The following is a 15351-nucleotide window of genomic DNA, read 5'->3' as shown; positions in this document are numbered from 1 at the left end:
ACGACTTTTTTTCACATAATATTACCCATTTTTTCTCAATAAATTTCACAATAAATAGACTTTATTGTGCTGAAATTATGACTTTTTTCCCCACATTCTTGAATTTTACATTTTTCTTGTGTTTTGCGCTTCATTCTTACAAAGTTGGGATTTTCTGCTTGTAATAATAAGAAAAATGAGTCCAGCCCTTTTTTCTCTCATACATTTATGACTTTATTCTTGTAATATAATCACTTTATTTCCGTAAATATTTTTTTCAAATCACTCATTATAATAAAAATCTGGTAAAATGATGACTTTTCCCATTTTTTTCTTGGAATACTACTTTATCCTTGTAAAATGACAAACATGTTTTAGCGCAGTTAGGTTAGTTTTTACTATCTGCACTTCTCATAGCAACTGTTTTTATTGCTCATATTGTTTAAATGCATATTGAATATTGTAAGGTATTTTGTACAGTTTTATAATTGAACTGTACTATACAATTGATACTTCAAAGTAGGGAAGCTCCTATCAAAATGTAACTAGGTGGGTTAACCCAGATGCACCCTCAGTGGCTGGAGAGAAATGTTGTTCTTTTCCTAGCGGCAGCTTGCAAAGTACGCACGTAAAGGTTTGATGGTCAACCACACTGGCCTCAAGGTGTGCCGTTTCGTTGGCAACCCAACGCGACACCAAATATTGATCGGTGGACAATGGACCAGAGCATCCCTACTTCATATTAACTGCCTCCCAAGTACCAGCTCATTGTAATTAAAAGCACACTGGTGATAAATGGGCTAACATTTGTTCTGTCCCTTCTATGTTAAATGCACTTTGTAAACATGTTGTTTCTTGAGAATATATACACTGACAGAATATTCATCTTTTCATTTCAGTTCTGTACTCGTATGAATACATAATCCATCATCTCGAAATCATACTCTGAATTTTCTAACATGCTTGTGTTTTAGTTATGGAATCAAATGCACTTGTTGAATATTCTGGAATGACACGTTAAGTTCATCATGTGCGTGACTTCTCCCTGCAAGTGATACAACCTCTATATGGTGTATTATTAAGTGCGGTCAAATGTGTTATGTGATCAATAAATTCTGCGAGAAAGCAACTATCTCTGGAGAAATTATTTTTCTGGAAAGATTTGCACACTTTATTGGGGAACTGCACTTTTTTTTTTGCAATTTGGAAGAATCTTTAGGAGAAACATAAACACATATTTTCCTTTCCTGTGAATTAAAATGTGAGAAAATTAGTTAATACGAGCTAGCTTACATTCACGTCACACCTACTTTGTGTCCTATACATACAAAGTATGTGTAAAAAGCGATAAAACGTTGTTAGAGGTTTTTTTTTAGAGGGTTTCGTAGTCAAAATAGGTGTCTTCCAATGACGTGCATTGTTAGCTAGCTCATATTAACTCATTTTCTGCTGTTATAATGCACAGAAAAGGGAAAGAAATACGTATGTGTTAGGATTGTAAATGATGGGCAAAACAAAAAAGTGCAGCATTATATATTTTTTCCCCATATTACATGCAATATAATATCAATAACAAATCACTGTAATGATGTATATGCAATGTGCAAAGTCCCCATGCTATATATAAATATTTTTGAATCTCCTTAAAATGAACAGGGCAAAGTATTGCAATGATTTAGAAACCTTTATTATATTTTCACTATCAATGCTCTGCCAGTAACAATTAAGAGCATTTGGATCACAGTGTCCCCATCCAGATGGTGATGACGACGGCGACAGCGTGCCCCAGCGTGATGAAGAGGTTATTGATGTCTGCAGGCGGGGCCGCCGCCTTAATAAACGCCCTCCATCTTGACTGGTTGTTAAACCTTTGGCTTTCCCCGTAGTGATGCTGTTCAGTATAGGCCACCTTTGTGCCGACGTGACCCCTGGATCCATGCTTGGGCCTTCCGAGGAAACCCAGGCCATACCCGGTCCCAGTGCCTCCCAGCATGCCGGCTGCCGCTGCCGCCCATTTCAGGCTCTGCTTGGAGAGGCCCTGAGAGGCGTGAGGCGCTTTGCTGTTTTTGCCTTTGGGTGCGCCCCCACGCTTACTGGATGTGTAGTGGGCACCTGGACACAATGCTACAGTGACTAGCAGCAACAAGCATAGCGACAGAAGCTTCTGATAGCATGTCATCGCTGCACTGCTGGGCCCTGCAAACGCACAACACACATACAGTACATTATTTAACAGAAGAAGTGTCTCGAAGATTACACTTATTAGCAGTAGTTGGCCATTTTGATGGCTTTGGTGCCGTAATAAACCTTTACAATATTGTTATTTTACCAATGCTACAACAATATAATCATATCTCAGTGTCTTTATTAGAATGCAACATCATAAAAATAACTATATACTGCATTTAGGCAATAACAACAAATAAACACATTATTGTAATGTGTAAAATTCAGTGTGAACTCCACAGATACTTCAGTTAAAAGCAAAAAAAATGCCACAAATGAATTCATAAATTCAAACAATTCACTGTAATAATATATATTAAATTATTATATTTGGTGTAAAAAATAAGATATACAAAATAATGCAGTAATAATATATTATATATAACATGCAAAAAGTACCACAAATAAATTAATAAATTCTAACTAATTACTGTAATATATAATATTAAATTAAAAACAAAATGATGCAGTAATAATATATTATATATATAACATGCAAATGATATAATACATCATTTTAGTGTGACATACCCATAGATATACTTTAACTATAGTAAAAAAAAAAAAAAAGTATAAATAGCAATAGTGTAGCATGCTTACCTTTTGCGACGATGTGATGCTGATGAGGCGATCCATTGGCTCCAGAAGGTTTCTTTTCATCATAATTATTTCTATAGCAACACGAGTTAAGCTCCTCCCCCACCAACACCACCAACAACAAGCTGTGCATTGCTATTGGTCCAAGATGAATAATACAGTACAGGTTGAATGATTTTTGCTGACAATTCCACACGGTCACGCAGTGTTATTCAGCAGATATGCAGACAAGAGGACCATGCGCAGCAAAAAGTCATCAACACACTCTAGTGTATATACCTTTACATATAAAGTAGATGTTTTCAGTTAATACTTCATATCGCTTTATAACTCATTAAAAATCATGATCTGGTTATTTCACCTTAAAAGTCAAACCAGAGCTGCTTCTGTGTTGCACAAGCAGAGTGAAGTCCAACAGGATGTTGAACAACCAAGATGATTGTTTGCAGACATTTTTGTCCAGTGAAATCACGTAATTGTGACAGTATCATGTTCCCTTTGAGGGGGAAACTGTGGACAGTGGGAGATTTGTTCCTATTAACAACATCAACTGCACAAAACTCAATCTGAATGCCTTTTGAGCAACGTTCTTAGGAATATTAGGCCCGGTCTACACAGGAAAGCCCCAGGGATTTTATTTTTGGTGGGTTGAAAAACATCCATACTTTGAGGGAAGGGAATGGATCACTTGAATGACTCTTCCTCATCTTGCGAGCTAGCGGGACCACAACTGACTTCGACTGTATTTGAGGGGTGCTGGAGCTTATCCCAGCTGTCTTCGAGCGAGAGACGGGGTACACCTCGGACTGGTCGCCAGCCAATCACAGGGCACATATAGACAAACAACGATTACAATTGGAGTCGCCAATTAACCTAGCATGTTTTTGGAATGTGGGAGGAAACCGGAGTACCCGGAGAAAACCCACGCATGCACGGGGAGAACATGCAAACTCCACACAGAGATGGCCGAGGGTGGAATTGAACTCAGGTCTCCGAGCTGTGAGGCCTGTGCGCTAACCACTTTCCACTGTGCAGCCCATTGTACTATTCTTAATCTCGTCCTTGTCGCCCTAATCTTGGCCTGTGATTTGGGTGTCTTCTGACACCCCTATTATACTATAGGGTTGTTATTTAATGTACAGAGGACTCTAATAATGCAGCATAATATTTTTTTATGCTCTGATTATGAACATATTCTGTTTATAAATAAGAACATTGCCTCATTAATAATGAAATAGATCCAGTGGGTTTGTCACTATAGGTGAAGGTAGATTTATTTCTGCATGTTTGCATTGCAAGGTTTAAGCAACAAACCAAGCATACAAAACAAATGACTACAGCAAACAAACAAAGTGATGCTTCTTGTGGTGATTTTCTTTTCACATGAAAGGGCCGACGATGATTACGATGTTGCTTTCTATGAATGTGTTGTGCAACAGGACTCTCTTGTGCCATGGAAACAGCATAAATAAAGTTCCTTGCCGCCGAAAGATAAACTGAAGTCTCGAGGGACAATACCGTAGACATGAAAAGCGGATAAACTTTAGATATATTGCTGTACGAGCTATATAATGACTACTCTAAAGTGGATTCAAGTTTCCTTTCTGAAGTATTGTCCCCTGAGAAGATACACTGTAATAAAAATGAAATGAAAAATGAAATGCGAGTTTGTGTTGGTATCACATGCTTTTACCGAGCCTCACATTCATGCTCTGTTGATGGGAACCTGACCTTGTGACTATTTCTCTGCATGGATAAACTTTAACTGAAAAAAATAAGTGTTTATCTGGTGTGTTGCATGAGCTAATGTCAATCATTTCTAGTCTCAAAGAGTTTGCGAAGATCTTTGTGCTGAACCTAGATGACGTTCTCAAAGAGTTGCATGGAAGACATAATGTTTTCATCCTGTGCCAAAAACAGAACATAGTGTACAGCACCAACAACTAGCCTCTCCACATCGTGCGTTCTATTCTCGGTTTACCTTTTGGCAGGTTTCTATGAATTCATCAATGGTCACCACTCCGTCTCTGTTCCGATCCATTTTCTAGAAAGCAGTGATCGGTTGTAGTCGTGGATTTTATCATGAACTTTATTTGAGCATCGTACCTGGAAGAATTTCTCCACGTGTTCAAAAGGGGAGTCATCTCGTACACTGGGGAAGGTGTACCGGCCCATCATGTTGTAAATGGACGTCATGATGGCCATCATTTCCTGCTCACAAACACAGCGTAAAGGATCCTCCAACAGTCAAAACACAGAAGCCGCACCAACCTCCTTGGTGATGTAGCCGTCCTTGTTGATGTCGTAGAGGTTAAACGCCCAGCGAAGCTTCTCTGTGACGGAACCGCGAAGCAGCACCGACAAGCCCAGTACAAAGTCCTGTGAAGGCCATTAATGGTCTTGTAAATACTGCAAAGCGAGGTCTATTGAGTCTAAAGACAGACTTTCCTGTAACACTATTTTAGCACGGCAATATCACCATGGTAACGTCGCTCAAGCTACGTATAGAGGTTCAGCTTATAATCAGCAACAAAAGTGCTCCTGTAACTCATTTGGCGATGGCGTCACCGTTTCTCCTCGCTCTATTGGTTGCGACAGTGTTGCTTTAGGCACTGCTAATTGTTTTGAACTCCTCATAACGCTTCATAATAATGACTTGGTATTCTTGTGTGAAATACACCAAACAGGATCGCTCCATTTTTGCGCAGAAGTAGATTAATATGACATCAAACGTGCATTGAGCACAAAACCGAGAAAGTAAATTGATAACCGCCGTCACAGGAATTTAGTTGAGTTACATCATATGTGTCCGAGGCCTCTATGGTCCTTACAGGTTAATAAAAGTATTCCCAAGGGATAACACGGGGTAATGAAGAACTCGCCTCAAATCGGATAGAGCCGCTTCTGTCCATGTCGAAAGCATTGAACAGGAAGTGTGCGTACATGGTGACATCTGAGAAGAAGAAGAAATACATAAATGTCATTGTGCAATCACAATACAACAATAATCACAGGAAACAAATAAGATGCAAAGGAGTTGCAAGTAACAACAATAAAAACATAGTTGAAAAAAATGATTAGATCATCCTAGTTTCTTCAGTTTTTTTCTACATTTTAATGTCTGGTACAACTAAATGTACATTTTTTTGATATATAATACTGACAACAAAAATAGATCATAGGAATGGAGCCATTTCCAGGTTTTCTCAATAATATCCAACATTATAGCTGTGGCTAGATGAGCTATTTTTGTAGTCATTATTATATCTGTGCATTATTATTATTATATCTGTACAATGCATTAAAATGAACAAGAAACTGAAGAAAAAAGGCTGGCTAATCATTTTTTTCCTGACTATTATCCAATGAAGATCTTTACCTCCTTGAGGAAAGAACTGTGAGTAAATAGTCTTGAAGGTTTCCTCGTCCACAAGCCCACTGGGACATTCCTATTGAGGAAAAGTGAAAACAAGGAATTGGTCATTATTCATTCATTCATTCATTTTTTACCGCTTATCTTCACGAGGGTCGCGGTGGGTGCTGGAGCCTATCCCAGCTGTCTTTGGGCGAGAGGTGGGGTACACCCTGGACTGGTCGCCAGTCAATCACTGGGCACATATAGACAAACAACCATTCACACTCACATTCATACCTATGGACAATTTGGAGTCGCCAATTAACCTAGCATGTTTTTGGAATGTGGGAGGAAAAACCGGAGTACCCGGAGAAAACCCACGCATGCACAAGGAGAACATGCAAACTCCACACAGTGGGTGGAATTGAACTCGGGTCCCCCAGCTGTGAGGCCTGCGCGTTAACCACTCGTCCACGTTAAAGGTTTTAACATGGACGAGTCTGGAGCTTGTACAAAAAAAAGACATCCTGACAACACAAAACATCAACACACATGACGAAATACAAATAAATACCTACGCACAATACCCACGCTTAAAACCACCCACATATTCTTGCCGCAAGGCATGCTGGGTAGCATGCGGTACTCTTTCTCCCAACATTTTGCCGTGTTTAGCATATTTTTGCTTGACTGCAAAATAGACTTAACATTCTCTTCATATCCAATGTTTTGTTGTTCATAGTTCATATTGTTGCCACTGGACTACTGGTTTACCCAGCATGCCTTGTGGGCGTTTGGACATAAGAGTTTTAAATGAAGTGTTACGTATAGCGCTTAGTCACCTACGTAGCAGTCGTATCTTGCTGTGGATGTGTTTTGTTTTGGTTTTGCTGCACCGTGAGCAACTAAGTGGTCCTGTTTGATGACCGCCTATATATAGACAGGCCCTCTGCCAACGTCTGTCCCCTAATGGGTGCATGATAGAAAATAACTGAGAACCAATGGGCTAAAGCAACAATAAATCAAAGGAAGAATGCAATGTAAAGCTAAAAATGGCTGATCTCAGAGGCACACACAGCAGTACCTTTGTTTGATATATGTTATCATTTTATCTTATCTGGCCTGGACAGTTAATACAGGTTTAATGTTGGCAACAGTTTGATACAAGAATGGATCAATTCTGAAGGACCTGAGAGGTTCCACTGTAAGCAACAATGCCTTGCTCGCTAACCACGACTTTCCTATTCTACTTTACTTTGTGGTTTTTGACTCCAGCTTAATTGCACTTGATGTCCTTTAGTGCACATTAGAAGCCTTTCGCTCCTGACATACATTACTGAAAATTCCGAATTACGTTATCCCTCAAACTCAGCACAGTAGTACACTGCATTATACTTACATTTTTGAAACCTCTGTAAAGGGATTGAAGCTCCTTCCTTGTGAACTGGGTCCGTGCCTGGAGCTGTTCAAGGCCCTCGGGCTGATGGCGTACCATGGAGAGCTCAAGGTCACTGTCGCTGCTGTCAAGTCAAAAGTGGAACGTGAGGATGCAACAGTAAGACGAGAAAAATAGAAAGGAAAACTAGCAAAAAGTAGAGGGAAGGTGAAATGCAACGAGTGTGAGGAACATTCAGTGGTGGGTCTAAATTATAATAATAAAAGGATATATAAAAGTTGTGGATTTCATTTTGGACACTTTGGATACAGTTCCGTTGCTTGTGAATTGAACATTTAAGGTCCCCCCAAAAGTGACTTTTGAATGATGTTTGGTCATATTTAGGGATGTCTGATATGTCCATCTCTCAATTTCCAATACCGATACCTGTAACATGACATATCTCCTGTGGTGCAATGAACACATATGTGTTAAATACAGCATTTTTAACATCAGTTTTCATGATCAGGAAAAAAATCAGTTACCGATATCAACCGATATCGCATTTTTATGCTGATACAGATAATTATCGGACATCCCTAGTAATATGTGTCCCTAAAATCTGCTTATGAGCACCAAACATGACAAAAATTAGCATGATGTTGTTGTTAGAATGTGACTGTAATGTTAGCAATGGAAGTCACGTAGCTTAGTTAATGTTGCTTACGTTTGTGTCCTACTTATGTTATTTCTGCTATATGACATTTGACAACTGCAGAGTTAAGAAATGTTATGCTATAGTGTAGTCACTGCATTGATTCTGTTATAGCGCTTTGGTGACTTGTGTTTTCCAATCTCTTGTCTGATGAGCGATTTATGTAATAGTAGTAGTAAACAATGGCGAGATTGTTGTCGGAACTGGAACTAATCAGTGTGGAATATCAGTCATGTACAACAAACATAATTTCTTCAGTTTGCAACCTTGTTTTATTTGTTTTGACGTATTTAAAAATGGCACAGGGAAGAAAAAGACTGAGTACAAAGCGGAAAGGATGTACAATAATAAAGCCGACCATCGCTATTGATGTGAGGTTACATTTTGTTTTAAGGTGCACTTCAATCTCCGCTCTCCATTTCCTGAGGACTGGAGCACACATCTTGTGCTGGAAGACACAGCCATCATGTCGCAGTATCTATGCTGCTGTTGTTGTAGCATAAGTATGTGTATCAATGTGCCTCGAAAAGAAGTTTATATCGTGTTATATGTCATCAAAATACGGCACCTATGACATGTTATCATCACTGCACATGTAATCAATGCATGATTACAGCATGTACTATATCAAACCACGCAACGTTGTTAGAGGTTTTTTTTAGAGGGCTTCATAGTCAAAATAGGTGTGTCCCAATGACATGCATTGTTAGATAGCTCGTTATTAACTTTCTCCTGTTATAATACACAGAAAGAGAAATAAATATGTGTCCATGTTGGGCAACATTTCTTTAAACTGTGTAAAAATAACACAATCTTGGGCTTAAAATATTTTTTTCTAATGTAATAGACTTTTTGCTAAATTCAAAATGTCCAATATGAAAAAGGAGAGGATTGTGTCAAAAGTGCCAAAATATGGCCTTAATAATAATAATAATAACTACTACAGAGAAATACCAACACAGGCATACTCACCATCTTTACAAAGAGAACAAGACGAAAATGGAAAGTAGAAAGAGACAAGACCAGGGAGATTGAGATGAAGAAATTAAAAAAGGAGCAAGACATTTAAGTACATTCCAACATTAGGTACACACGCAGACTTATTCATGTAACAATATGTTTATTATAGTGTTCGTAGAGTAGTATTAGTAGTAGTATTACAAAACTGGAGTATATCAAGAAACGTATGTCAAGTATGTCAAGAGACGTTTTGCACATCTAGACTGACACTGGAGTAGTCAAAGCAATACTACACGATCCAACTTACCTTCCTGTGACATAGGGTCACAAATGCCAAACTGTTTGAGCACGAAATAGAGCATGCCAGCGACAACTAGAATGGCAATAATTTCCATGCCATCCAATCCCATCATGACCTTTCATTGGATATTACCAGTCCTGAAGCTCCTTTCCAAAAAACAAAGAGGTGGTGACGACGTACTAAAATCATCCACTCAAGCAAACAAAGCACAACAAAAAAGCTGCGATAAAAAAATGATCCTTCATTGTTAAAGGTGGAACCTCACATCAGGACCCCTTGGTTCATCTACGTGGACCTCATCAGCGTGTGTGCGCATGAATCTGTATATGTGTGTGAGCTTTGTTTGCTCAGTCATTTCAAGGATGCAAAGCTGTAAAAAAAAAAAAAAAAACAAACTATGATCCATATCCGCTGATGCTGGGGATATATGAACAGCACTTAAAAGAGTGGAAGGAGGCCGCCCTGCCCCTTCTACCGGCATGTCAATAACTCCATGAGCTTAAAACACATTTAACACGCCTCTTTAAAGGCTCATTTGTTTCAACTACCGCACAGCATGCACACTGACGCTTCCCTAACTCTCCACCTGACACATGTGTGCCGGTCCCACATGGCTTTAATGTGCTCCATTCCATGCTCCAGATGAGCGTGGTTGATGACTCTGCATAAGATAATGGAGTCAGTTTAAATATGAAGAAGAGGGGTGGCGGGCAAAATCAATTGGTAAGATAACTTATGTCTTGGACAGAGGAGAGAAAGTGGACTGGTGCATTTTGTTGAGATTCCAAATAGGCAGGAAGTGTTTAACAAAAATGTAGTTTTACCTGAAAAGAGTTAAACACAGCCGACATTACAGTAGAATATTTTGAAGGAACATTTGTCTATGATATTATTTTTCTGACAAATACAGCAAAAATAAAGTTTGACCATAATAAATTATATTGACTTGAAATTTCTCACACAGTTGAAGGCACACTACACGCACTTTCCTTGGATTTGTGCTTACTGCCACAAACGGTCTCTCAATTTATTCCACCCACGGTTCCCACTCCGCTACGATTGGTCACACTCCCAAACTACTGGCTGGAGACCCTTGACTTACCGTGTATGAAGTCAAAAAGTAGCCACCGCTGGTGCTCCAACCTGGCCTGTCTGAGGAGGAGCACTCATTGTCGTACACACTTTGTCAGAAGCACTGCTGCAGCTGTGGAGCTCACAAGCCGTGAGCTCATGTTCAGATAACAATATTTTTCTCTAGATCCAATAACTTCTGCCTGAGCTTGCCTCGTAAACACAGAGAGTATCTGGCCTACAGTGTAAGCCCATATAAAGAAGGTGTGACATCACACACCTCCAGTGTGGCGTCATTCTTGTTAATCGCCAGAAAAAACATGCTTGACACCAGTGCTTCCAGGAGGCTAGTGGGAATACCCCTGAGTTAAACAACCTTTTTCAGGAGGAGGAAAGTTATACCATACAGCAGTGATTCCTAAAGTTTGGGCCGTGGCCCTCTGGTGGGCTGTGGTAGCACTGCACGTGGGCCATGAGAGGTCATTAATGATTAATGATTCATTTTTGCAAATATTATTTTTTATTATTTATTTTATTTTGTTTTATTTATTATTATATTTTTATTTTAAAATATTTATTGCATGATAAAAATATATATATTTATAGGCCTCAGTAATAACCAATTGAGTGTTATTGACCTGTCACAATATTTTAGGAACCTTATATAGTTTATGATTGGAACGTAGCTCTCTGGTCATCATGCCAGTCTTGAATGCAGTTATGAAAAGTATGAGAATTAATTCTGTCTTGTGTGTAATAATAGTAATAATAACAATAAAAATAAAAATAACAATAAAAAATAACAATAATAATTATTATTATTTTTATTATTTATTATTATTATAATAATAATTATTATTAAGTTAAGTGCTCTGAGAACACAGCATTTCGTCGGGCCGCAGACATTTTGTAGATTTTCAAGTGGGCCCTGAGTTGGTAAAGTTTGGGAACGCCTGTCATACAGTATTAGCAACTCGGACTAGTGCAGGTAGCTATCGAAACCAAAGCCTCTGATGAAGCTACATTTTTAACAACTCTCCATAAGAGTCATATTATAACATTGCTGCTGAGAGACAGACATGAGTAACAGACAGAAACACGCTCCGTCATTATTACGGTAACATGCAAGATGTATGAGTTGTTGAAACATAATAGTGTTTAATGCGTCCTAAGTGCATCCTGAATCTATTCTTGTTCTTGCTCTATTAAATACAGAGTACAGGGGTTGGTCTACTAACTAGGGTGAAGTCTAACATATGCACCTTTAAAGCATGGTTGGCCATCCTTATGTAGATTCATTGTATTCTGATCAATATTACACACCTGACTTGATTTATGTCAAAATGTCAAATCCTCATCTGGAGTTTGAGTTGCTACAATAGCTTTGCCTTCCGACCACTAGATGGCAATCAAGCAGCAATGCATATTTCAGATAATATTAGAGGATACTGCTCCACCCAACAATGAGGTTATCACACATCAGATAATAATGTTACCCATGTAATCTTTAGACTGGTAATTTGTGCCTGCCTGAGTTAAAGTAACGTATTCAGAGGGCTGGATATTGCTGAGACATGCAGAAAGAAAAAGGCCTGTCCTGTTTGTTGAGCGCACAGAAGGTCAATGTCAATAATTTAGATAAAGGAAGCAGATGTCGGCACGCTAGCGAAATACTTTAGGATGCACAACACCAGTCTGTGTGACACATAAACATTGCTGATGATGTGATTTTAAACATGTACTGAAGGTAGGGATTGCCAACCGTGCTTCGAACAACAGAATTGTTCCATATTTTGAAAGAAATTGAGTTGAAGAGGGAAGCGCTTTGTCCCTTATTACCATGAAAGTCTATTACATCGATGACAGCATGTCTGATCAATGACAGTTTCATTGCCGTTCTCCTTTTCTGGCATCTTTGTTTACACATTTTTCCTGGCAGCTAGTTAGCTTCTTGTCTGGTAAAATGTGTCTTTAAACCACAGTAACCTTTTGTCTTAAATTCAGTACAACATCCTCTGTTGAACATGGCCGTGCTGTGTTCACTGACCATTTAACAACTTCCTATAGAAGTATTGGAACACCTGACATTATGGTTCTTCTACCTGGTCCCTGCTGTGTCGTACTGGCGATGATCCACTTGACAAGACAACACTTCATCAGCGACTTTCGCGAAAACCTGGGCCTCTGCCACTTGGAGCCTTCCGCCTGACCACCGGGGATGGCTTCTTTGCTGTCTGGTAGCAGGCCGCCATCAACCTCCTTGTCTTCAGGCTAAAAAAAAAAAAAGACACATAAGAATAGACTCAGTGAGGGAAAATATCGGCTCTGCTTCTTCCTCTGTAATATATTATTCAAAAAAAACTATTTGGTTTTGGTTCCTTTGTGCGTTTTTTGTATGGATGCTCTGATCAATTGGCCACTGATATAAATGAAAAAAAAAACCAAACGTGATCATCATAAATAAATTGGAATACATATGAAAAACACAGAATGGCCAATCAGCTGTGCCCGAAGAGGAAGAGTCACTTCCCGTCCCATTAAATTTAACAGACACAACTAATACATGACTTTATTATTTACAGGCCACACAGCTAGAAGACCAGAGTTCGATTCCACTCTCAGCCGTCTCTGTGTGGAGTTTGCATGTTCTCCTCGTGCATGTGTGGGTTTTCTCTGGGTATTCCGGTTTCCCCCCACATTCCAAAAACATGCTAGGTTAATTGGCGACTCCAAATTGTCCATAGGTATGAATGTGAGTGTGAATGGTTGTTTGTCTATATGTGCCGCCTCTACCCCGACTCTCGCCTGAAGACAGCTGGGATAGGCTCCAGCCCCCCCTCGTGACCCTAATGAGGATAAGCGGTACAAAATGAATGAATGAATGAAAAATGTACAAAATCCATGTGATCTTTCTTGGTACCGGTATCGGCCGATCTCACTTGTGGATGATCGGTATCAGAGTCAGCATCATATGACCCTGATTGGAGCATCCTTCGCTTTTTGTAAGATGGCACTCCCTGTTTTCGAAGAATGACAAGCGTTTCTACCTCTGCATGCTCTTTAAAATGTCGGTACTGAGCTACTGGCATGAAACTTGTGTGTTGTTGACAGTGAACTCATCAATTGCCTTACCGCTATTATGACATTATTACATATATATTATTATGTTGCTACTCTGTTGTGCAATGTACAGGGCTTGTTAATAAATGAATATGTGGTCAATAAATGAATATGCGCCACAAATCATTGTGGCCGTACGGTGGCCTAGTGGTTTCATGTCAGGAAATCGGCAAGATACCGGGTAATGTTAACTGGTGACTTTCCAATTGGTATGAATGTGAGTGTGAATGGTTGTTTGTCTATATGTGCCCTTTGATTGGCTGACGACCAGTCCAGGGTGTACCCCGCCTCTCTCACGAAGACAGCTGGGATAGGCTCCAGCATACCCCCGACCCTAGTGAGGAGAAGCGGTATAGAAAATGGATGGCCTCCGTCCTCTGTGCGGGATAGGTAAATAAACGCCCCTGGCTATAATTAGACCATTTATACTGTGCATCTAAGTGTATGTATGTGTATGTGTTGATGATGGGCACTAATGGCCAAGAATAAATCACAGGGATGATCTTGAAAATGACACAAAAGCATTGGAAGACATCTAATATTTCTGTGACTGCAGCACTTCTAAAAATAATCTGGTTTCTTGTTAGTTCATCACGTCACCTGACACTGGAGCACATTCAGGGTCTCTCTACATCCAGATGAATATTTCAGTGACGCTGTCTGGGAGATTCTATTCTATTTCTGACTAGGTCCCTTTCCTTTTTAAACGCCGTGTTATCGCTTTAAATTCTCAAATCCTCTTACATCATTTTATAGACTCCTTCTTCTTTGTTTGTGGTCCCCCTCTTTGAACATGGAGGGGGCGGCGGAATTGCTCAATAATTCACACTCCTTAAAATTGCATCAATAAAAGATGCTGCCTTGCTGAGGTGACTGATAACCGCTGGTTTATATATATATTAATAAAAAGACGTCAGAAAAAAAAATACAAATATTCTTCGTCTTTTCCCCCCTTTCTTTAGATAATGAATAAATAATGAGTCAAAAGTGTTTTAAAGACATCCAGCACAATTCACGATTGAATAAAATATGGTCCAGTGTATTGTAAACGACATACAGTTTCGATATCATAAACTTCACAACTTAACACAAAATGTATAAGACCTGGTGGAATACAGTCTTCAATCAATCCTTCATTATTAAATGTTAAATCAAAATAAGTGACATAAACAGGCAGTGTACCTGCATGGTCTCTGGGTCCCCTTTTAGCTGTATCGGTGATCCTCAGCCTCGGAGTCCTCGTCGGTGAGCTGCAGCTACGTACAAAAAGTAAAAGGAGAGTGAGAGAGCTGGAGGAGGAGGAAGAGGAGGAGCACATCTGCTCACTCACCTGACTTCAACATTGACCGGATGAAAATGCAATCATCACACCCATGTGTGGATTAGCTTGAGGCCTGAGGAGGAAAGATTAGAAGAGGTGCAATACATTTACTGAGCATATTGCTGTGGAGTGAGGAGGCGATGAAGTGTTTACATGGTGACAAGTGTTATTATATGCACACAAACACAAACAGACATTTATTAGTTTGAATGGAAAGTTGCATGCTGGTGACTATCAAGCTAAAAGGGGAGGGACTCTGAAAGGGGACCTATTATGCTCATATTTGAGCCGCTACACACCATAACCAGCACAGAAAGCTTTCTAGTTCTTC

The 15351-nt window shown here is 39.4% G+C and overlaps 1 protein-coding gene across 1 annotated transcript; it reads right to left on the bottom strand.

Annotated features, from left to right (window-relative positions):
* Nucleotides 1–1543: 1543 nt before the first annotated feature.
* LOC131110594 (calsenilin-like) lies at nucleotides 1544–14989 on the bottom strand. The gene is made up of 10 exons (XM_078794150.1): nucleotides 14882–14989; nucleotides 12683–12850; nucleotides 7557–7682; nucleotides 6182–6251; nucleotides 5685–5755; nucleotides 5074–5181; nucleotides 4909–5013; nucleotides 4784–4846; nucleotides 2806–4707; nucleotides 1544–2175 (listed from the first exon to the last, which is right to left on the bottom strand). Exons 1-9 carry the CDS (start codon nucleotides 14885–14887, stop codon nucleotides 4660–4662), a joined length of 765 nt encoding a protein of 254 aa, XP_078650276.1. The 5' UTR covers nucleotides 14888–14989; the 3' UTR covers nucleotides 1544–2175; nucleotides 2806–4659.
* Nucleotides 14990–15351: the final 362 nt, after the last annotated feature.

The sequence above is a fragment of the Doryrhamphus excisus genome, linkage group LG10 (genome assembly GCF_037039965.1).
Source record: "Doryrhamphus excisus strain RoL-2023G ecotype Guam linkage group LG10, RoL_Dexc_Guam_v1.1, whole genome shotgun sequence".
NCBI lineage: Eukaryota > Metazoa > Chordata > Actinopteri > Syngnathiformes > Syngnathidae > Doryrhamphus > Doryrhamphus excisus.
Note: the sequence above shows the minus strand (reverse complement) of the source record. Positions and strands in the feature narration are given on the sequence as shown.

Coding starts and splice junctions, on each gene's coding strand:
- LOC131110594 (XM_078794150.1), bottom strand. Junction 7,683..12,682: donor GTACGACACAGCAGGGACCA/GGTAGAAGAACC, acceptor CACTTTTGACTT/GACAGCAGCGACAGTGACCT. Junction 5,014..5,073: donor ACGGCTACATCACCAAGGAG/GTTGGTGCGGCT, acceptor GTTTGTGAGCAG/GAAATGATGGCCATCATGAC.